Source organism: Hypanus sabinus, chromosome 27 (assembly GCF_030144855.1).
Source record: "Hypanus sabinus isolate sHypSab1 chromosome 27, sHypSab1.hap1, whole genome shotgun sequence".
In the NCBI taxonomy this organism is placed as follows: domain Eukaryota; kingdom Metazoa; phylum Chordata; class Chondrichthyes; order Myliobatiformes; family Dasyatidae; genus Hypanus; species Hypanus sabinus.
The window spans coordinates 42,622,036-42,646,604 of record NC_082732.1 but is presented as its reverse complement, the minus strand read 5'-3'; the positions used below and the strand labels follow the sequence as shown (position 1 = coordinate 42,646,604).

The window sequence follows — 24,569 nt, the reverse complement described above, 5'->3', positions numbered from 1 at the left end:
TTTAACATCATTTCCTATACAAAAGTGTACAGGAGTACAAAATAATTGTTTCTTTGCAGTACAAAAAAATTCCTACCAAACACAATAACAAAAAAAAACAAAAATAAATTAAAAAATAGCTTATATACATAGATTGATTGTATGTCCATAAAGTGACGCTAGGCACAGGAGTGTCTGTACATAAGGTGACTCTGACAGGAAATGATAAAGTAGTGGTGGTTGGGGGTGTGGAGGGCTGGGTTGGCGGGTGGAGGTGTTGATCATCCTTACTGCTTGGGGAAAGTAACTGTTTTTGAGTCTGGTGGTCCTGGTGTGGATGCTACGTAGTCTCCTCCCTGATGGGAGTGGGACAAACAGTACATGAGCAGGGTACATGATATTACTGGCACTTTTCTGCCACCTTTCTGTATATTTGTCTCTGACGGCAAGGAGGCTGATTGGACAATTGAGGGCTATAGGGAACTGAGGCAGACAGAAACAAGGCTGGTCATATTGACCAGGGAGGGCAGGTTTGATGGGCCATGTGGATTACTCCTCCATCTCCTTTCTTGTGTACAGGCTGGTGTGAACTATCATATGTCAGTGATAAAAAAAAAACTTGAATCTGATTCTGAAATTCACTCCAATCAATTGAATCTTGCCTTTCCATGTAGTTCAGGGCTAACTCGTCCTCTCGACCGAATTATGTCTTAAAACTCTCGTAAACATGAAGGTGTTTTGCTTCGTAAAGCATTTTGCTAATTTGAATCACTGACTGTTTTCCACCACCTTTTCAACGTTAGTTGTTTGTCAGTGTTTCTTTGTGTGTAGTTTTTCATTGAATCCATTGTTCCACTGCGAATGCCTGCAAGAAAATGAACCTCAAGCCGACGTATACATACTTTGACAATAAAATTACCTTAAACTTTTGAACTTTGACCTTCTATTCTCATTCAGCTTCACACCATAGAGACACCTACAAGGACAGCTACTATAAGACAGCAGCATCCATCATCAGGGACCCCACCGTCCAGGCCTTGCTCTCTTCTCACTACTGCCGTTGGGAAGGAGGTCCCACACCACCAGGTTCAGGAACAGCTATCACCCTTCAACCATCAGTTTCTTGAACCAGTATGGATAACTTCACCCACCTCAACACTGAACTGATTCCACAACCTATAGACTCACTTTCAAGGGCTCTACATCTCATGTTCTCAGTATTACATATTATATTCACACAATTTGGCTTCTTTTGCACTTCAGGTGTTTGACAGTCCTTGTTCATATACAGTTTTTCATAAATTCTATTTTATTTCTTTATTTTCCTGTAAATGCCTGAAAGAAAATGAATCTCAATGTAGTATAAGGTGATGTATATGTACTGTGATTATAAATTTACATTGAACTTTGAACTATCTTAGAGTAGGCTCAACAATAAGCAGGAACTCTGCCAGAATATGTCGCTATACAATGAGGCCATCAGAAGGTGACTGGGTGATTTGTGGCCATAAATAGCATCAGCCCAGAAGTTCTTAGAGCCCGTAGTGCGAGTTTAGAGCTTTGAGCTCAGTGGGTAATGGAAAGTCCTGTGCGAGCATCTTTGGATAAATATCCTCCAGTACAGAATAAACCTTGGAAAGTCAAAGACAAGTGAACAGACACCATTTAGTAAAGAACAAAGATTTATTGGCATTTGTCAGCCTTGGAATCCTGGAATGTTAGGAAGACAGGAACCGAACTGGCCTTTTGACTATCAATCCCATTTCCAAATGGTTGTTCTGCATGGGTTGAAGGTCAGAGGCAAGGAATATGAAAGGGACATCAGGGGCAGCTGATAGAGACCGGTGCATATTTGGAATGAGCTGCCAGAAATAGTGACTGAGGCAGGCACATTAGCCACATGTAGGGTGGCACGGCAGTGTAGTGGATAGCACAATGCTTTACAGTATCAGTGACCAGGGTTCAATCCCCACTGCTGCCTGTAAGGAATCTGTACGTTCTCCCCGTGACCATGTGCATTTCCTCCGGGTGCTCCAGTTTCCTCCCACTATCCAAAGACGTACCGGTTGGTAGGTTAATTAACCGTTGTAAATTGTCCCATAATTAGGCTTGGGTTAAATCGGGGATGGCTGCCTGGCGCGGCTCGAGGTGCATGGAAGGGTTGATTCCACGCTGCATCTCTATCAATCAATAAATTGGTGGCTTTTAACTGTTGCTTATTTATTAACAGATGGGACTAGCTCGCTGGACAACACAGTCAGCCTACATGGCCTGGTTCCGTGCTGTATGATGCTGCTCCTCCTAATCTTCTTACCAACCCATTCCAGAGGCTGGACAACCTTCAGTTGTTTTCTCTGGAGCAGAGGAGGCTCGGGGAGACCCGATCAAAGTATATAAGATTATGAGAGGCATAGATAGAGTAGACAGACTTTTTCCCCATGGTTGAAGTGCCCACTAACATTTAAGCTGAAATGGGGAAAATTCAAGAAGTTCTTTACACAGGGAGTGGTGGGTGGCTGGGATGCGCTGCCAGGGGTGGTGGTGGAGACAAATACAATGTTGAAAGGCAGAAGGGATTAGTTAGTTTGGTATTTAATTCACTAGTTTCTTTAGCTCAGCACAACATGATGCGCCATTCAGTACCACGTGGTATCCCCTCATAATTCACACTCTGAACACCATACTCGCTTGAATTTAGAGGAATGGGAAGGGACCTCACTGAAACCTCCCAAATATTGAAAGCCTGGATACAGTGTCCAGAGGAGAATCATGAAAATAATCTCGGGTAATGTATGAGGTGCATTTGATGGCTCTCGGCCCATACTCACTGGAGTTTAGAAGACCGAAGGAGGTTCTGACTGAAATATATCGAATTTGGAAAGACTTAAATAGAGTGGATGTAGAGAGGATGTTTCCTATAGTGGAGGAGTCTAGGATCAGAGGGCACAGCTTCAGAATAGAAGGATAAAAGAGCAAGGCTGAGGAGAAATTTCTTTAGCCAGAGGGTGGTGAGTCTGTGGAATTCCAAAACATACAGTGAAAAGCTTAGCTTATGATAACAACACCACCACCTGGGGGCAGCCCGCAAGTGTCACCACACATTCATGCCCACAATGATCAGCAGGACAGCAAAAAACAGCCCCGTTTCTCCCTCCGACCCACCCATACACACATGGACAGTCCTCCAAATCTAGGACAGGGCCCTGGGCCTCCACCCTTCAGTGGACATTGCCACAGAATAAAATCAGTGGGTATGCTTAAAGTGGAGATTGACAGGTACTAGATTAATAAGGACATCAAAGCCAACAGGGAGAAGGCAGGAGAATGGGGTTGAGAGGGATCATAAATCAGTCATGATGGAATGGTGGAGCAGACTTGACGGGCAGAAATGTTTAATTCTACTCCAATATCTTATTGTGTTTGGTGAGTGATGTCATCACAAAAAACTGTGACCTTGCTCCCCAGTTACTTGGACTTGTCACGGTGACAGCCTCCGCTCACTCACCGCAGAAGCCGTCGGACTTCTTGTAGATATTCCGATGATGGTCGCAAGCGTGCTTATTCAGCTCACACTCGTTGCGGTAGTCCTGGCCGTCACTGCCGCAGACCACCTTCTCTGGCTGCCCGCTGCACGTGGTGGGGCAGATGCACTTGGCCGACTGCCCATCGGACGACTGGACGCAGGAGCTGCCGAATCCACAAGTCACATCGCTGCATGGATCCTTCAGACCTGAGCAACACAAAAACACAGAGATTACTTGCAAAGTGGGCAACTGACTTGAGGTTTCTGGCTCAAGCTGTGGGGTTTCTATTCTCTCAGCTCCATATGGATTGGAATTATACTACAGTGTCTGTAAAAAGACTTCCCTTCATCATTTCAGTTCTTGAAACAACTGCACAACACTTTGATCACTTTGCACATTGTTTTTGCTAAGACCACTTCACACTACAATGGACTTCTATTTTGCTGTAATCAAAAGATTAGATACCTAGTAAGGCTCTGAAAACTTGTGCCAACCAACTGCCAGGAGTATTCAAGGACATTTTCAACCTCACACTGCTACAGACGGAAACTCACACCTGCTTCAAAAGGACAACAGTTATACCAGCGCCCAAGAAACGCAATGTGAGCTGCCTTGATGACTATCATCCAGTAGCACTCTCATCTACGGTGATAAAATGCTTTGAGGGGTTGGTCGTGGCTAGAATCAACTCCTCCCTCTGCAAGGACCTGGACCGACTGCAATTTACCTATCGCCACAATAAGTCTATGACAGAAGCAATCTCATTGGCTCTTCACACGGCCAATACAAACACCTATGTCAGGATGCTGTTCATCGACCATAGCTCAGCGGTTAACACCATCATTTCCACAGTCCTGACTGATATGCTACAGAACCTGTGCTTTTGTACCTTCCTCTGCAATTGGACCCTCGACTTCCTAACCAGAAGACCACAATCTTTGTGGGTTGGTAATAATATCTCCTCCTCGATGATGGTCAAAACCATATAACCATATAACAATCACAGCACGGAAACAGACCATCTTGGCCCTCCTAGAACGTGCCGAACCCTTAATCTCACCTAGTCCCACCTACCCGCACTCAGCCCATAACCCTCCACTCCTTTCCTGTCCATATACCTATCCAATTTTACCTTAAATGACACAACTGAACTGGCCTCTACTACTTCTACAGGAAGCTCATTCCACACAGCTATCACTCTTTGAGTAAAGAAATACCCCCTCGTGTTTCCCTTAAACTTCTGCCCCCTAACTCTCAAATCATGTCCTCTAGTTTGAATCTCCCCTACTCTCAATGGAAACAGCCTGTTCACGTCAACTCTATCTATCCCTCTCAAAATTTTAAATACCTCCATCAAATCCCCCCTCAACCTTCTACGCTCCAATGAATAGAGACCTAACTTGTTCAACCTTTCTCTGTAACTTAATTGCTGAAACCCAGGTAACATCCTAGTAAATCGTCTCTGCACTCTCTCTAATTTATTGATATCTTTCCTATAATTCGGTGACCAGAACTGCACACAATATTCCAAATTTGGCCTTACCAATGCCTTGTACAACTTTAGCATTACATCCCAACTTCTGTACTCAATGCTTTGATTTATAAAGACCAGCGTTCCAAAAGCCCTCTTCACCACCCTATCTACATGAGACTCCACTTTCAGGGAACTATGCACAGTTATTCCTAAATCTCTCTGTTCCTCTGCATTCCTCAATGCCCTACCATTTACTCTGTATGTTCTATTTGGATTATTCCTGCCAAAATGTAGAACCTCACACTTCTCAGCATTAAACTCCATCTGCCAACATTCAGCCCATTCTTCTAACCGGCATAAATCTCCCTGCAAGCTTTGAAAATCCACCTCATTATCCACAACACCTCCTACCTTAGTATCATCGGCATACTTACTAATCCAATTTACCACCCCATCATCCAGATCATTTATGTATATTACAAACAACATTGGGCCCAAAACAGATCCCTGAGGCACCCCGCTAGTCACCGGCCTCCATCCCAATAAACAATTATCCACCACTACTCTCTGGCATCTCCCATCTAGCCACTGTTGAATCCATTTTATTACTCCAGCATTAATGCCTAACGACTGAACCTTCTTAACTAACCTTCCATGTGGAACTTTGTCAAAGGCTTTGCTGAAGTCCATATAGACTACATCCACTGCCTTACCCTCGTCAACATTCCTCGTAACTTCTTCAAAAAATTCAATAAGGTTTGTCAAACATGACCTTCCACCCACAAATCCATGCTGGCTACTTCTAATCAGATCCCGTCTATCCAGATAATTATAAATACTATCTCTAAGAATACTTTCCATTAATTTACCCACCACTGATGTCAAACTGACAGCTCTATAATTGCTAGGCTTCCTTCTAGAACCCTTTTTAAACAATGGAACCACATGAGCAATATGCCAATCCTCCGGCACAATCCCCATTTCTAATGACATATTAAAGATCTCCGTCAGAGCTCCTGCTATTTCTACACAAACTTCCCTCAAGGTCCTGGGGAATATCCTGTCAGGACCCGGAGATTTATCTACTTTCAAATTTCTTAAAAGCGCCAGTACCTCCACCTCTTTAATTGTCATAGGTTCCATAACTTCCTTACTTGTTTCCCACACCTTAGACAATTCAATATCCTTCTCCTTAGTGAATACCGAAGAGAAGAAATCATTCAAAATCTCTCCCATCTCCTTCGGTTCCACACATAGCTGACCACTCTGATTCTCTAAGGGGCCAATTTTATCCCTCACTATCCTCTTGCTTTTAATATAACTGTAGAAACCTTTCGGATTTACTTTCACCTTATTTGCCAAACCAACCTCGTATCTTCTTTTAGCTTTTCTAATCTCTTTCTTAAGATTCCTTTTACATTCTTTATATTCCTCGAGCAATTCCTTTACTCCATGCTGCCTATATCTATTGTAGACATCCCTCTTTTTCTGAACCAAATTTCTAATATCCCTTGAAAACCATGGTGCTCTCAAACCTTTAACCTTTCCTTTCACCCTAACAGGAACATAAAGATTCTGTACCCTCATAATTTCACCCTTAAATGACCTCCATTTCTCTATTACATCCTTCCCATAAAACAACTTGACCCAATCCACTCTCTCTAAATCCCTTCGCATCCCCTCAAAGTTAGCCTTTCTCCAATCAAAAATCTCAACTCTAGGTCCAGTCCTGTCCTTCTCCATAATTATATTGAAGCTAATGCTATTGTGATCACTGGACCCGAAGTGCTCCCCAACACATACATCTGTCAGCTGACCTATTGCATTCCCTAACAGGAGATCCAACACTGCCCCATCTCTAGTCGGTACTTCTATGTATTGTTGCAAAAAACTATCCTGCACACATTTCACAAACTCTAAACCATCCAGCCCTTTTACAGAATGAGCTTCCCAGACTACGTGTGGAAAATTAAAATCTCCCACAATCACCACCTTGTGTTTACTACAAATATCTGCTATCTCCTTACACATTTGCTCTTCCAACTCACGCGCCCCATTAGGTGGCCTATAATACACTCCTATCAGTGTTACTGCACCTTTCCCATTCTTCAATTCCACCCAAATGGTCTCCCTAGAGGAGCTCTCTAATCTATCCTTCCAAAGCACCGCCATAAGATTTTGTTGGACAAGCAATGCAACACCTCCTCCTCTGGCCCCTCCTACTCTATCACACCTGAAGCAACTAAATCCAGGAATATTTAGTTGCCAATCACACTCTTCCTGCAACCGTGTTTCACTAATAGCTACAACATCATAATTCCAGGTATCAATCCACGCTTTAAGCTCATCCACCTTTCTTACAATGCTCCTAGCATTAAAATAGATACATTTAAGATACTCTCCATCTCCTCCTCTCTTTCCATCCCTAACAATGCATTCAAATTTATTATCCTTTTCTTTCTTCTCCCCTACATCTTCGGGCTGAGCGCATCCCTTCTCCATCACCTGCCTTTCCTCCCTCACACACTGTCTATTTACTTGCTCCACTGGTGAACTAACCTCCTCTCCCATAGTTTCCTCAAATAGTCTCCCGCCCCCCCATCTTACTAGTTTAAAGTCCGCCCTGTAGCCCTAGCAAACCTCCCCGCTAGGATATTGGTTCCCCCACGATTCAAGTGTAACCCGTCCTTCTTGAACAGGTCACTCCTGCCCCAGAAGAGGTCCCAATGATCCAGAAACTTGAATCCCTGCCCCCTGCTCCAATCCCACAGCCACGCATTCATCCTCCACCTAATTCTATTCCTACTCTCACTGTCGTGTGGCACAGGCAGTAATCCCGAGATTACTACCTTTGCGGTCCTTCTTCTTAACTGCCTTCCTAACTCCCTATACTCTCGTTTCAGGACCTCTTCCCCTTTCCTTCCTATGTCATTGGTACCTACATGTACCACGACCTCTGGCTCTTCACCCTCCCACTTCAGGATATCTTGGACGCGATCAGAAGCGTCCCGAACCCTGGCACCAGGGAGGCAAATTACTATCCGGGACTCCCGGTCACCTCCACAGAAAAACCTGTCTGAGCCCCTGACTATTGAGTCCCCTATGACTATGGACCTCTTTCTTCTAACCCTACCCTTCTGAGCTACAGGGCCGTCCTCTGTGCCGGAGGCTCGGCCACTGTCACTCCCACCAGGTAGGCTGTCCCCCCCAACAGTACTCAAACATGAGTACTTATTGTCAAGGGGTACAGCCACTGGGGTACTCTCTAGTACCTGCCTCACCCCCTTCCTGACTGTAACCCACCTATCTGCCTCCCATGGTCCCGGAGTGACCACCTGCCTGTAACTCCTCTCTATCACCTCCTCACTCTCCCTGACCAGGCGAAGGTCATCGAGCTGCAGCTCCAGTTCCCTAACTCGGTCCCTCAGGAGCTGCAGTTCGGCGCACCTGGCGCAGATGTGGACGTCCGGGAGGCTCGGAGACTCCAGGATCTCCCACATCTGACACCGAGAACAACAAGCTGCCCTCACACTCATACCTCCCAAATAACTGAAAATACAAGAACTAAAAGATAAGCCTACTGTGCCCTCTTCCGCCTAAGCCCTCTGAGCCCAAGCCCTACACTCTGCGCCTGGCTCACTCCGCTGCCCGCTTCTTAAGGCGGCGTTCTTTATATATCTTCCCTCCTTCCCGGGCCTCCTTCACGCGCCTGCGCAGTCCCGCCTCTCAGAACTCCGATCTGAGAAGCAATTGGACAATTTGAAAATGGCCGCCGCCGCACTTCCTCTCAAGCCTCGCTGTCCTCTTCCAAAAGAGAACTACCTCACTCAGTATCTCCTTTATATATCTTCCCTCCTTCCCGGGCCTCCTTCACGCGCCTGCGCAGTCCCGCCTCTCAGAACTCCGATCTGAGACGCAATTGGACAATTTGAAAATGGCCGCCACCGCACTTCCTCTCAAGCCTCACTGTCCTCTTCCAAAAGAGGACACCAAAACTGGTGCACCTCAGAAGTGTGTGCTTAGCCCACTGTTCTACTCTGTCTATACACATTACTGTGTGGCTCAAGTGCCACCTATAAACTTGCTGATGATACAACCACTGTTGGTAGAATCTCAGATGGAGATGAGGGGGCATACAGAAGTGAGGTATATCAGTTAGTTGAACGGTGCTGCAGCAACAACCTTGCATTGAACGTCAGTAAGTTGAAAGGGCTGATTGTGGACTTCAGGAAGGGTAAGACGAGGGAAAACAAGCCACTCCTCATTGAGGATCAGAAGTAGAGAGAGTGAGCAATTTCAATTTCCTGGTTTCAACATAACATTGCAGCTATAAAGAAGGCAAGACAGCAGCTATACTTCATTAAGAGTTTGAGGAGATTTGGTTTGTCACCTAAAACACTCGAAAACTTCTACAGACCTACTGTGGAGAGCATTCTGACTGGCTGCATCACCGTCAGTATGTGTGGGTGGTGCAGTGGTGGTGGAGGTGCTGCTGCACGGGATTTAAAGAAGCTACAAAGAGTTGTAAAATTAGTCAGCTCCATCTTGGGTACCAGCCTCAGTAGTATCCAAGACAACTTCAAAGAGCGATCCCCCAGCAAAGCAGCATCCATTATTAAGGCCTCCGTCACCCAGGACGTGCCTTGCTCTCATTGTTACCATCGAGAAGGAGATACAGAAACCTGAAAGCACACATTCAGCTGTTCAGGAACAGCTTCTTCCCCTATGCCATCTGATTCCTAAATGGACATTGAACCCACAAACACTACTTCACTTTTTTTTATATTATTCCTGTTTCTGCATTATTTTTAATTTAACTAATATACATATATACTTACTGTAATTGACTTATTTATTTTTTCCTTTATTATCACCTATTGTATTGAACTGCTGCTACTAAGTTAACAAATTTCATGACACATGCTGGAGATATTAAACCTGACTCTGATTCTGATTCTGAGAACATAAGAAATAAGAGCAGAAATTGGGCATCCGTCCTGTTGAGCTGGTTCCATCAATCAATAAAATCATGGCTGATCTGGCTATGGACTCAGCTCCACTTACCTGCATTTTCACCACAACCCTGAATTCTCTTGCTATGTTAAAAATATATAACGGTGTATTTAATGAGTTTGCCTCTTCTACTTTGCTGGGCAGACAATTCCATGGATTCCCTACTCTCTGGGAAAAGGAGTTTCTCTTCATTTTCATCCTAAATCTATTCTCCCAAATCTTGATCCTCTGTCCCCTCATTTGTTGGAAAGTTGAGAACAACTTTCCTGCCTCTATCTTACCCATCCTTTTCATAATTTTATATATTTCTATAATATCCCTCTCATTTTTCTGAATTCCAGTGAATATAGTCCAGGCAATCTAATCTCTCCTCATAGTCTAACCTCCTCATCTCTGGCATCAATCTGGTGAGCCTCCTCTTCAAACATACCCAGTGACATGGCCACAATTAATGAAGAAATTCCTCCTCATCATTGTTCTAACTGGATATTCTTCTATTAAGAGGCTATGGCCTCTGGTGCTAGACTGTCCCACTATTGGAAATATCCTCACCACATTCATACTACCTAGGCCTTTCAGTTTTTGAAAGGTTTCTTTGACATTCCCCCCCCCCCACCTCATTCTTCTAAACTCCCATGATTACAGGCTCAGAGCTCTCAAACACTTCTCATACGTTAACCCTTTCTTTCCCAGAATCATTCTTGTGAAACATCTCTGGACCCTCTCCATTGCCAGCACGATAAGGGGCCTAGACTGCTCACAACACTACAGTTACTATCACATATGTAAACTATGCTGTTTATCAACATTTATCCCTGTTAGGTTGAGTGTTAGTTCAAACTATGCTTCAAATCAGAATTAATTTATTATTAACACAAAGGTTTTTGCAGATACTGGAAATCTTGATCAATACCCACAAAATGCTGGAGGATCTCAGCAAGTCAGGCAGCTTCTATGAAGGGAAATAAACAGTTGACATTTCAGGCTGAAACCCTTCGTCATATCCTGTTAAAGGAATTCTGACTTGATTTGTCAACTGTTTATTCCCCTCCGTAGATGCTGCCTGACTTGATGTTGTTATAAATTTATTATTGCCCTGTGTACTGAAATATAGTGAAATGCTTATCTTACAGAACCAAGTTGCATCGAGGTAGTCCAAGGTCAAGCAATAACGATAAACTGGGGCAAGTTTGAGGGTGACTGTGCAAGACTGGAAGTTCAATGGTAAGATTTCAAAGTCAAGGGTGACTTAAGACCAACAGGAAGACAGAAAGGTCAGGATGACAGAGGAGGGTCAAGGGTAAGAGTGCAAACTCAAAGGAGATAGAGCAAGGTTAGGGCGACATAAGGTCAAACTCATACAGCTATTTGATTGCTTTCATTTGGGATCTTACAGCCATGTTGCATGCAAAGTCAAAACAGGTTTGTTGTCCTGTGTAAAAGTACAGTGAAATAGAAATGCAATAATAAAAATTGCATACTGCAGCATCACGGCTATGCAGATTCAGACAACCATTAATGCACAAGATTACAGACTTTTTGATAGCCACAATGATGAAAGAAAAATATGGGAGGAAAGGGTTGGGTTGATTTTAGAATCGGTGCAAGATCAGCAGAACATTGTGGGCCGAAGGGCCTGTACTGTCCCGTAGTTCTATGCTCCATTTTCTCTTAGGAGACAAGGCACTGGAAGCCTGGAATGGTTTCGGATACAAAGTGAGATTGGGTCTGTGGATGGATAATTGGGAGCCCCAGCTCATGGGATCTCTGCGAAGAACAATAAGATTTTTGTCATGCCATTTACCACCTGTAATGCCTGATTCCAAAAAAAGTGTTAGATTAAGGTCAAAGTCAGCTGATGAGAAGCACAGATAGAGTGGACAACGAGAGACTTTTATCCCAGTGCAGAAATAGCTAATACAGGGGAGTATAATTTTAAGGTGATTAGAGGAAACTACTGGGGGGTAGGGAGGTAGGTTTTTACAGAGAGTGGTGGGTGTGTGGAACGCCCTTCCATGGGTGATGGTAGAGGCAGATACATTACGGATATGTAAGAGACTCTTAGATAGGCACATGGATGATAAAAAAAACGACAGACAGACAAACATACTTTATTGATCCCAAGGGAAATTGGGTTTCGTTACAGTCGCACCAACCAAGAATAGTGTAGAAATACAGTAATATAAAACCATAAATAATTAAATAATAACAATGAGTAAATAATGCCAAGTGGAAATTAGTCCAGGACCAGCCTATTGGCTCAGGGTGTCTGACACTCCGAGGGAGGAGTTGTAAAGTTTGATGGCCACAGGTAGGAATGACTTCCTATAACACTCAGTGGAATGAGTCGGTGGAAAGACGGAGGGCTATGCCGGAGGAAGGGTTAGATTGATCCTGGATTAGGTTAAAAAGTCACTACTACATGGTGGATCTAGGGGCCTGTACTGTGCTGTAATGTTCTATCTTCTATGTTCAGCACTGATAAGGGAATCACCGGAACTTGGTTCCAGTCCAGGCTACCCCTCTGAACCTGTTTACTGAGGAATTAAATAATTCCAGGACTTTAAAGAAGAATATTGGATACATAATTGAGAAGATTAATGAAGTGAATGCTAATTGATTCAATCAGATGGTCTGGTCGTGGCTGTGCTTCAGTGCCAACACAGCTCCTGAGACAGTCTGTCCCATTGCCAGCTGACAGCCTCAATGATTTCAACACCAAAGCCTCTCACTGCCTTTTTATTGATGCACTCACATTTAAACCTGATCTCCAGCTTTCTGACCCCCAGTCATTCTCTCTACAAGTTCAAGTTCAGTTTATTGTCATCCAACCATATACATATATACTGCCAAACGAAACAATATTCTCCCGCACTAAGGTACATACACCTCACACACATAATGCATAAAGTAACAGTACCACCAGTAAATTAACAAACAATATCAGCCTTACTGCTTGGGGAAAATAGCTGTTCCTGAGACTGGTGGTTGTGATGTGAAATCGGCGTAACCTCGTCCCTGATGGATAGAATCCTTCATGATGTTACTGGCCCTTTTCCAGTACCTTTCTAGATATACAGTATGGCAGGTGGGCTGTGCATTAGACATTCTTGACTGTCCATTGTAGAGCCATCCTGTCTGCTGGAATGCAGGTTTCGTAGCAAGCTGTGATGCAGCAATTAGATACTCTCTACTGTGCAACTGTAGAATGACGTGCATTGGAGGTGCATTGTCCAGCTCTCTTCAACCTCCCCAGCATCAAGGGCATCTTCAAAAGGTGATGCTTAAAAGGGTCGCATCCATCGTTAACTGCCCCCATCATCCTGAATATACCCTCCTCTCACTGCTACCATCAGGGAGGAGGTACAGTAGTCTGAAGACACACTCCATGTTTCAGCAACAGCTTCTTCCCCTCCAACATTAGATTTCTAAATGGACAATGAACCTATGAACTCTACCTTACTTTTTTCTCTCTTTTTGCACTACTTACTGAATTTAATTATAAATCATTAATATACGTAAGTTATAGTATTTTATTATTATGAATTGCAATGTACTGCTGTGGCAAAACAACAGATTTCATGATATTTGCCAGGGATATTGAATGTGATTCTGATTTTCAGAAAGTGGAGGCGTTGCGAGAGTTTTCCTGATTGTGTAGAATATGTTCTGGGACCATGAGAGGTTGTATGAGATGTGTGTGTGCTCCCAGGAGTTTGGAGCTCAACCTGACCTGGGAATGATTGATGCCAATGCTGAGTCCAAGGCTGAGGATATTGTTTCATTTGCTGGCAATGACATTACTCCTGCCGCAAGGGCGCAAAAAGGATTAAAGAAACAGAAAATTGTCACTTTAATTTCTGGGGTGAAAAATAAATCTTCAATCTGAACATCATCCATCAAACAATAAAAATTCTCATGCCGCCTGGAATATTTTCTCATTGTTCAGCCGGTACTCCCCATGGATATTTCTTTATCAAGAGATACAGTGAGGAACAGGCCCTTCCGGCCCAACGAGCAACTCACCTATTTAACTCCAGCCTAAGCACAGGACAATTTACAATGACCAATTAACCTTCTACCCCGTATGTCTTCAGAATGTGGGAGGGTACTGGAGCACCTGGGGGAAACCTGGGCACACACAGGAAGAATGTACAAACTTTTGTACAGAGGACACCGGTATTAAACTCTGAGCTCTGATGCACTGCGCTGTATGAATGTCATGTCCACCAGTACAGAACCGTGGCACCCTGTGTCCCTCGGCCCCTAAAGCAGGGGCAACATACTCACCTTCCTGAGGCATGGACTGGGTCTCCATGGGTCCCCTGTGTTGTGTGTTTAATATTTCAATAATATTTGAGTAATCTTGTGTATATATATAGTTTAATTAAGCATTCTTTTGTTTAAATAATTATGGATTATATGTAAAATATGTTATTGCATACATGCCCAACTCATTTAAAGTAAACTCAAAGTTAGACCTGCACTTGGGACTCCCGTGTCTTCCTTTGAATTAGTTTAATGTTTTGAAGTTACAAAACTTAACATCCTGGGAACCTGATAAATCGTGGTTTTTGACAAAGACGACAACTGCTGTCAATCAGTTTGCAGTCTACAATGATGAAGATGTTACAGTTGAGAGTGAATAGTTGGTCACTGTGTTAAAGGAACAACAGATTTTTGAGCAGGTTCACAGACATCCCATCAACTTGTCCTTTCTGTGGCCAGAAGAAGGCCAGTGGACCATACTTATATAGAATCTGAGAGGTTGCAACCCCTCTGAGTATCAGAAGGGGCTGCTCCTCAAAACTGGTTGCATTTCAGCCCCACGCTTCTGATATATGGTCGCCCAGTATGGAGTGGGACGTGGATCTATTGATAGGCTTGCTACTGGGCCTGGCTAAGTTGGCCAGTCAGATGCCCAGGCAGCGGGCAGTTGACAACTCTGCCCAAGTCAACTGCCAATCCTTCACCTGGGGTTAAGTTCGTGTATGAGCGTCCTTAGAGAGGGAGTATGCTAAGGGTACAGTGGGAAATGTTCAGGAATGATGGAATTGAGTGTATTGTTGATAGTAGTAACAATATTTTAATTTGAAATTGTTAACAGTCTTGTAAATCCCTGACGTTTTTATTCTATGTGCAAATAAACTTCCATTTGTTTGTTATGTGTCGTGTCGTATGACCTGGGCAATCATGAACATGACCATGATTGTTCTTGCAATTTGTTCTACTGAAGTGGTTTGCCATTGCCTTCTTCTGGGCAGTGTCTTTACAAGATGGGTGACCCCAGCCATTACCAATACTCTTCAGAGATTGTCTGCCTGGTGTCAGTGGTTACTTAACCAGGACTTGTGATATGCACCGGCTGCTCATACAACCATCCAACACCTGCTCCCATGGGTTCACAAGACCCTGATCGGTGCGTCATGGTGGGGCTAAGCAGGTGCTACACCTTGCCCAAGAGTGACCTGCAAGCTAGCAGAAGTAGAGCCATATCTCTACCCCAGCATGATGTAAAATACTCCCGTCGTTTTGGAAAAAGAAGGAAGCTCCTCTTTTCATTAAGCTTCTTACTGATTTTCATAATATGAAGGAAACCCCATTGTTTCTCATCTCATTTGTGATGCTTTATTTCCAATACTGACTCTTTACCATCATTAGCCACTGCCGTCTGGTTTGTTGCAGCACCCTCTCACGATAGACAAAAACTACAGCAAAAAAGGCCATCGGCTACAGTCTACCATCTCTGCAGGACTTGTACGTGTCCAGGATAAAGAGATGGAGAAGGAAAATCACTGTGGACACCACCCACCTGCAAACTGCCTTTTTCCAAAATCTCCCTTCTGGCAAACGCTATAGGGCTGTTAAACAAAAATGTCACGCCATCTGAAAAGCTCCTTGCCCCAGGCAGTTAATCTGACCACCATTCTAGTTAGCTGCTCTTCTAAATCTGCATTTATCTATCACGCCCGTCACTGCACGGCAAACATGTTACGCTTCTTTTTATAATTTTTATACTTTTTACTTCAGTAATACAACATAGTATTGACGTATTTATGTACATTTTACTCTACATCTGTACTTTCTAAGTTTATTTAAAATTCTTTGCGCTTATAATTATTGATTGTTGTGGATTTTGTTGCATGTCATGCCACCACACCGCAGCAAATTCCTAATGCATGTCAATGTACACCTGCTCATTAATGCAAATATCTAATCAGCCAATCATATGGAAGCAATTCAATGCATAAAAGTATGCAGTCATGGTCAAGAGGTTCAGATGTTGTTCAGACCAAACATCAGAATGGGGAAGAAATGTGATCGAAGTGACGTTGTCCATGAAGTGATTGTTGGTGCCAGACAGGGTGGTTTGAGTATCTCAGACACTGCTGATCTCCTAGGATGTTCACACACAGCGGTCTCTCGAGTTTACAGAGAATGGTGCGAGAAACAAAACATCCAGAAGCAGCAGTTCTGTGGGTGAAAACAACTTGTAAACGAGAGAGGTCAGAGGAGAATGGCCAGGCTGGGTCAAGCTGACAGGAAGGTGATGGTAACTCAGATACCCAGCTGTTACAACAGTGGCATGTAAAACTCAGAGTATCCCTGAATTCACAACACATTGAACCTCGAAGTGGATGGGTTACAGCAGCAGAAGAGCACAAACATACACTCAATGGCAACTTGTTGGGTACAAGAGGCAACTAATGAACTGGCCACTGAATGTATATGGGGAATTTAGTTGACCCTGAGTAGTTTAAGAATTTCTCTTCACAATGATTGTTAAGGGATGGGGGGGATACTTATCAGAGACAAAAACACCAACATTAGCCCCTTCCTCTTCAAAATGGTAGTTGAGAAAGGATCTGATTGGAGCAAGTTGAAAGGTCAGTGTTTGATGTTTCTAGGCCTTGTCCTTGATGGATTTCAGGACTGGTGAATCTGATTGTTAAATTTTAATAGTAATTTTCTTTGTAATTTAAAAATCAATTATCTGTTAGTATTTTAAGTAGCCTTTATACACATAAAATGTCATATGCCTCTAATGGTTATAGAAAATATAATACTAAAGCTTCATTTGTTCTTTAAGTGGCTAGTATTTTCTCATTGTTTGATTTTAAGGCAATATGAGTATTTTCTAATTGGTTGTATCTTACAACCATAGAACATTACAGCGCGGAAACAGGCCTTTTGGCCCTTCTTGGCTGTGCCGAACCATTTTTCTGCCTAGTCCCACTGACCTGCACCTGGGCCATATCCCTGCAAACCCCTCTCATCCACGTACCTGTCCAAGCTTTACTTAAATGTCAAAAGTGAGCCCGCACTTACCACTTCAACTTACCTATGGAATTTTCTTATACTTGGATATAAAATAAGCTATTTTACACCAGAGGCCGTCTTTAGATCCTGTCTTCTTCAGATAGTAAGACCCACTGTCACTGTTCTGTCCTTGTTCTTTGTTTTATTAATTCTTCAAAAAAACATTTGTGAAGGAACCAGTTTTATGCCCTGCTCCTGACTTCTAAAAGAACCTTGAATTTAAGTACCAGAATGCAACAGGAGAACGAAGGGGAGATCTCAATGAAACCTATTGGACACTGAGAAGCCTGGAAAGAGTGGACATGCAGGGGATGTTTCCATGAGTATGAGTTTCTAGGATCTGAGGGCACAGCCTCAGAATAATGTCACTCTGAGATGAGGAGTAATTTCTTTAGCCAGAGAGTGGTGAATCAGTGGAATTTATTGCCAGAGTGGGTTGTGGATGCCACAATATTAGGCATATTAAGGCAGAGAGTGATAGGTTCTTGATTGATAAGGGGACTAAAAGTTACAGGGAGAAGAAGGTCAGGAGACATGTATCCCAGATTTGGCTATATGGCTTGTCCATAGGAGGCAGTTGTTGGTAGTGGATGGAGTATATTCTACCGAGAGGGTGGTCACCGGTAGTGTTCCGCAGAGGTATGTTTCAAAGGTACATTTAATGTCAGAGAAATGTATACAATATACATCCTGAAATTGTTCTTTGCAAACATCCACAAAATCAGAGAAGTCCCCCAAAGAGTGAATGGCAGTTAAATGTTAGAACCCTAAAGCCCCCATCACCCATCCATAAACAGCAGCAAAGCAATGACCCCCCCCCCCCCGGGGTGGGGGGTCACCCCCCAGCAAAAAAGCATCGGCCCCTCCCACTGAACACTCAAGCGTGCAGCAAAGCATCAATAAAGACACAGACTTACAGTACCCCAAAGACTACTCATTCACCCGGTAATTCAACATACCGCAGCCTCTCTCCCTAATAAGGGAAAAAGATGTGTTCCCGTCTCACAGCGAGGGAGAGACATAACAAACAACTCGCTGATTTATGATGTTAAAAGTCTGTTGCGTCACTTCTTCTGAGCACCATGTCCAAAGAACTCTGGCCATATGTTACGGCTCTACAGACTTCAGTGATTTTTATAAATGACTTGGATGAGGAAGTGGAATGGTGGTTAGTTCCGTTATCCAAGAGCAGAAATGGATAATACTAAAGAGTATAACTTTAAGGTGATTGGAGGAAAGTATGGGGGGAGGGATATCGGAGTTAAGTTCTTAACACAGAGAGTACATGGAACGCCCTGCCAGGGAATCAGACACGTTAGGGACATTAAAGAGACTCTTAGATAGGCACATGGATGAAAGAAAAATGGAGGGCATGCAGGAGGGCCCTCTTTACTGTACAATGCTTGGTAATCAAACTGCCATCATACTGTGAATGTTCTAATTTTCTTGTTTCAATCTCTAAAGACTTAACACAGATTCTTTAAAATGTTTAAGGATTTTTAAGTTGTGTTTTTAATTTCTTTATAAACTTAATTAAACTTACTCTAAATATAGAGGTGTTTAAGATTATGAGAGGTAGACTAGAATGGATAGCCAGGAAGGAAATGACCAAAACTAGAGGTTAGCTGTTTAAAGTGAGTGGAAGAAAATTTAGCGGAGATATCAGAGGCAGATTTTTACACGTGGAGTGGTACATGCTTGAAGCACACTGCAGATGTGAAGATGGAGGCTGATAAAATAGCACCATTTCAGAGTCTATGTAAGAAAAATGGAGGGTTATGGGGTGTATATGAGTGAAGAGTTAGATTGATCTTGGAGGAGGTTCACTACTCACTACTACCATCGGGTAGGAGGTATAGGAACATTTGCTCCCAGAACCACCGGGTTCAGGAACAGATATTACACCCCCGACCATCAGACTCCTGGACCAGTGTGGGTAATTTCACTCACAACTGATTCCACATCCAACAGGCTCAAGGGCCCCTTACAGCTCATGTTCTCAGTATTATTTTTATGTGTACTGTTTGTTTTCTTTTGCACATTGATTTTTGTCTGTCTTTGTCTGTTTATGTACAGTTTTATATAAAATTCTATTGCCTTTCTTTCTTCCTGCAAAAGAATGAATCTCAAGATCATCACCATTAAGTGCCAAGTCCTATGATGTAGGTGATCAAGGCCTTTGACTGTGATTGTTCTTGGTAATATTTTGCAACAGAACTGGTTTGCCATTGCCTCCTTCTGAGCAGTGTCTTTACAAGACGGGTGACCCCAGCCATTATCAATACCCTTCAGAGATTGTCTGCCTGGTGTCAGTGGTCACATAACCAGGACTTGTGATACGGACCAGTTGCTCATACGACCACCCACCACCAGCTCCCTTGGCTTCACATGACTCAGATAGGGGCCTAAGCAGGTGCTACTCTTCGCCCAAGGGTGACCTGCAGGCTGACAGAGGGAAGGAGTGCCTTACACCTCCTTTGGCAGAGACGTACCCACACCCCGCCACCCATGAATATCAAGGTAGTAAGTAGTACATTGTAATGAATTCTTAGTTTGATCATAAAATTACTTTGAAATTTGAACAGCACAGAAACAGGGATCAGCCCATCGAGTGTTGTGATGTGGGAGGCAAGCAGTTGCGGGGAGAGCGTGCAAACTCCACATGGACAGCAGTAGAGGTCAGGCTAGATCCTAGGTCCCTGGACCTTGTGCTATTCTTAACTAAATGCCCAAAGCGGTGGCACTTCCGGGAATGGGGATCACCACAATATCAATGATGAGAAATTCAATGTTATCTTAGTCACCAAATCAAGATACTATGTTAACGGGGGTGAACTGATGGTGTATTATTGGTTGGTGCAATCACTACACAGCAGCAGTGATCACAAATTGGTGTTCAAAGCCTACTGCTGTTTGTCTCAATTCTACAGAACTGTGCAAAAGTCTTAGGCAGATATATATCTAGGGTGTCTAAAACTTTTACACAGTACTGTAGTAATTTTATGTATTGCACTGTACTGCTGCCACAAATAAAACAAATTTCATGACATATGTGAGTGATGATACATATGGTTCTGATTCTGATATGGGTCTCTATTGTGGACTAAGAGTGGGAAGGAGGAAGGGAGAGGGGAATCATGGTAGGGAAACGAGGAAGGGAGAGGGGAGGGTATGGGAACCACCAGAGAGACCTTCTGTAATGATCAATAAATCAATTGTTTGGAATCAAATGACCTTGTCTGGAGCCTTTTGGCTGGGTGCATTTCCACCCGTGCCAATCATCCCCCCGCCATTCTCTGCTTCTCTGCCACCTGTCCCACACCCCTCCCACAGCGCTCCACTCTCGCCATTCCCAACATCCTTCGTTCCAGCCAGATTTACAAACTCACTCTCCTCTCCATGTTGACAAATACCGTACTGTGCAAAAGTCTTAGGCACCCTAGCAATATATATGTGCCTAAGACTTTTACATAGGACAGTCAGTGCTTCAGGATCCAGATTAAGAGTCTTGGCCAAAATGTCAAGCATTCATCTCCCTCCACAGATGCTGCCTGGCCCACACAGTTCTTACAGCATTTTGTTGTTTTGCTCCAGATTCTAGCATCTGCCATCTCTTGTGTCTCCCTCCGTTAAGTTACATCCATTAAACGATGTTTAGAATCGTGGTTCAGCCGACTGGTGGTGTAGTGGCATCTGCACCAGACTTCGAGGCGAGAGGTCCCGGGTTAGAAACCGGCCGGCTCCTTGCACACTTTCCACTCGTGCTGGGCTGGGCGACGAGCTAGCAACTCGGCCTCATAAAAAACAGACAAAATGCTACTGAAATGGCAAGATTCCCGATGCACCACAAGGAACAGAAAGGAACAACAACAACAACAATGATTGTGGTTAAGATATCAGTGCCTTTGAATGGTTCTGAGGTACTATGTGACTTCATTGAGAGCAGATGAAAAATTATATAAAAAATAAACAAATGCAAGTCCTATTAAAATAACACAATCTCCTGGTGTATAATTAAATGTAATTTGCGGTAGCTTGAGCAATTTAAGTGAATATTCTGAAGAAATATCACCTGTAGCAAAAATCTGATTTAATTATCACTGCGGCTAGCTCTCATCAAGTCACTGCTGGCTTGCTGCCTAACGTAATCCTAACTATGTATTGTTATTTGACAGCAATCCTATTCCATGGCTCTGAGAGGGTGTCAGATTTAATTAAGGAGATGATATTCTTGCTGCTGCTGGATAGGCTGAACAGCTCAACCAGTAATTATTAAATGCACCAAACCAATGCAAAATGTTGTTTTTCACTCATCCCCAGAATGTTTGGATCGTCAATAATTCTGCCTGCATCTCCACAACAATTAATAAAATCTACCACATACACTCAATAGCCAATTTATTAGACACCTTCTGTACCTAATAAAGTGGCCACTGAGTGCATGTTCACGGTCTTCTGCTGCTGTAGCCCGTCCACTTCAAGGTTCGACGTGTTGTGTGTTCAGAGATGCTCTTCTGCACACCACTGTTGTAATGTGTGGTTTTGTGAGTTACTGTCTCCTTCCTGTCAGCTTGAACCAGTCTCCTCTGCACTCTTTTATTAACAGGACAACACACACAAAATGCTGGAGGAACGCAGCAGGTCAGGCAGCATCTATGGAAATTAATAAACCGTCAATGTTTTAGGCCGTGACTCTTTATCAGGACTGAGAAGGAAGGGGAAGATGCAAGAATATAAAGATGTTTTTGTTGACAGAATTGCTGCTCACTGGACGTTTGTTTGTTTTTTGCACCACGTGTAGGAGGGAAGCATTTGATATATCGTAGAGTAGCGTAAAGGTTGGCACAACGTTGTGGGCTGAAGGGCTTGATCTATGATCTAAATATTCTATGATCTAAAATATCTGGCGGTGTGTAACAGCAGCAGCCTTCAACATTAACAACCAGCTGTCACTCCCTTCAACTCTTGTACACCATGCTCTACTCTACTCTAAACAGGTAGCGTCAGAATATCACCCACCTGCATGCACTCAGCTCCAGTGAGGATATGATCATAAGAAGTAGGAGCAGACTTAGGCCAGGGATATTGCTGGAAGCAGGTGTGATAGTGGTAAATAGACACAGGAATATGCAGGGAATGGAGGGACATGTACAGACAGAATAGATTTAGTAGAATTTGGCATTGCGTTCAGCACGGACTGCACTGTTTTATGTTTTGTGGTGTCTCGCTATTAGTAGCTCTGGTCCATGGGGTTAGCCATTGTCCTATTATGCATCAGAACCCCCCTCCCACCTCTGTAAGCTGGTTCAGAATAAACTTCCCCATATTGAGCACATCTGCACAGAGCACAAAAAAGCAGCCCCTATCATTAAGGAACCCCACCACCTAGGCCGTGCTCTCTTCTCACTGCTGCTATCGAGCAGGAGAGAGAGGAGCCTCAGGACCCACTCCACCAGGTTCAGGAACAGTTATTACCCCTCAATCATCAGACTCCTGAACCAGAGCGGGTAACTTCACTCACCTCAACAATGAACAGATTCCACAAACTGCACACACACTTTCAAGTCAGGTTCTCAGTATTATTTATTTAGTTACTATCTATTTATTATTGTTATCATTGTTTTTGCATTTGGACATTTTTTGTTCTGCTGTTCTACTGTGAATATCCACAAGCAACTCAATCTCAGAGTAGTATATGGTGACATATATGTCATGTGATAATATATTTACTTTGAACTTTACTAGTATTCATGGCTGTAGATCTCAGTGGCAATGTAAACATCTACTACCCATCCCTAATGAGCTATTAGGTGGAGATGGATGGAGAAGTGAGACGGTTTACGAAAATCAAGAGAGGCATTAGACAAGGGTGTGTTTCCCCCCTGATTTGTTTAATGTGTACAGTGAAACAATATTACAAAAAATAAGAGACATCTTGGGAATCAAAGTTGGCGGTGAAAACATCAATATTTTCAGATATACGGATGACACTGTGTTAATTGCAAGTACGGAGGAAGAACTACAAAACTTAATTGATATAGTTGTTGAAGAAAGTGCAAAAATGGGTCTATCTATCAATTGCAAAAAGTCATAATGTATGGTAACATCCAAAATGAAGGAGAATCCTACCTGCAGGCTGAGAATAAACAGAGAAGACATAAAACAAGTACAGAACTTTTGCTACTTGGGAAGCTGGGTGACATCAGTTGGCAAGTGCGACATGAACATCAAAAGTAGAATGGGGATGGTAAAAGACACCTTTACGAGAATGAAGAGTATACTGACCAACACTAAACTAGGCATGACAACCCGCCTCAGAGCACTGAAATGTTACGTTTATCCAGTTATGTTATATGTTTGTTCGACATCTAGTAACATGAGGAAACGAATTGAAGCAGCAGAGATGTGGTTTTTGAGGAGGATGCAAAGAATATCATGGACGAAATGAATATCTAATGAGGATGTCATGAATAGAGCAAGCACAAAAACAGAAATAATGTATGAGATCAGGAAAAGGCCACGTGACTTCATCAGACATGTGATTAGGAAAGAGGAGTTAGACTGCACGGTAATTATGGGAAAGATTGAAGGGAAGAAAGCAAGAGGAAGGCAAAGACAAATGATGATGGAGACAGCAGCTAGAGAACTGGAAGTGAATACCAATGAAATGATCCACTTGACCCGAAACAGGAGTGTGTGGGCCATGGCAATCAAAGCTCAAACTGGGCATGGCACTTGATGACGATGATGATGAAAGAGCTGTTAACAGCCAACCACATTGTTAAGTCCACAGAATAGGTGAGGAACTGAAGAACATACAGCAAGTTTTCAAAATAAAACGGCAGCTTTTTCAGATTCAGATGCATTTATTTATCATGTGTACATCGAAATATACAGCGAAATGTGTCAACAACCAACACAACTCTAAGACGTGCGGGAGGCACACCCATTTTTCATTTATTTATTCCACTCCACGCATTTTATTTATTTTACTTTAGTTCCAAATCCAATGAATAATTTAAACCTCAATCCTCTGGCTTATCCGGGATTTGAACCTAGGTGACGCGGTAGCATCGTGGTTAGCATAGCAATTCCAGTTCAATAACCGCCTCTGTTGTATGTTCTCCCTGTGACTGTATGGATTTCCTCCGGGTGCTCTGGTTTCCTCCAAAATTCCAAAAGATGTACTGGTTAGGGTTGGTCAGTGGTGGGCTTGCTATATTGGTGCCAGAAGTGTGGCAATACTGGTGGGCTGCCCC

General features: G+C 43.2%; 1 protein-coding gene across 2 annotated transcripts in view; it reads right to left on the bottom strand.

Moving 5' to 3' along the window:
* Window positions 1-24,569, bottom strand: part of agrn (agrin) — a 549,483-nt gene that overhangs the window by 158,888 nt on the left and 366,026 nt on the right. For both annotated transcript variants that reach the window (XM_059952327.1, XM_059952328.1), the window contains one exon: window positions 3,485-3,709. In XM_059952327.1, coding sequence (XP_059808310.1) covers window positions 3,485-3,709 — 225 coding nt within the window. The remainder of the gene's footprint in view (window positions 1-3,484; window positions 3,710-24,569) is intronic.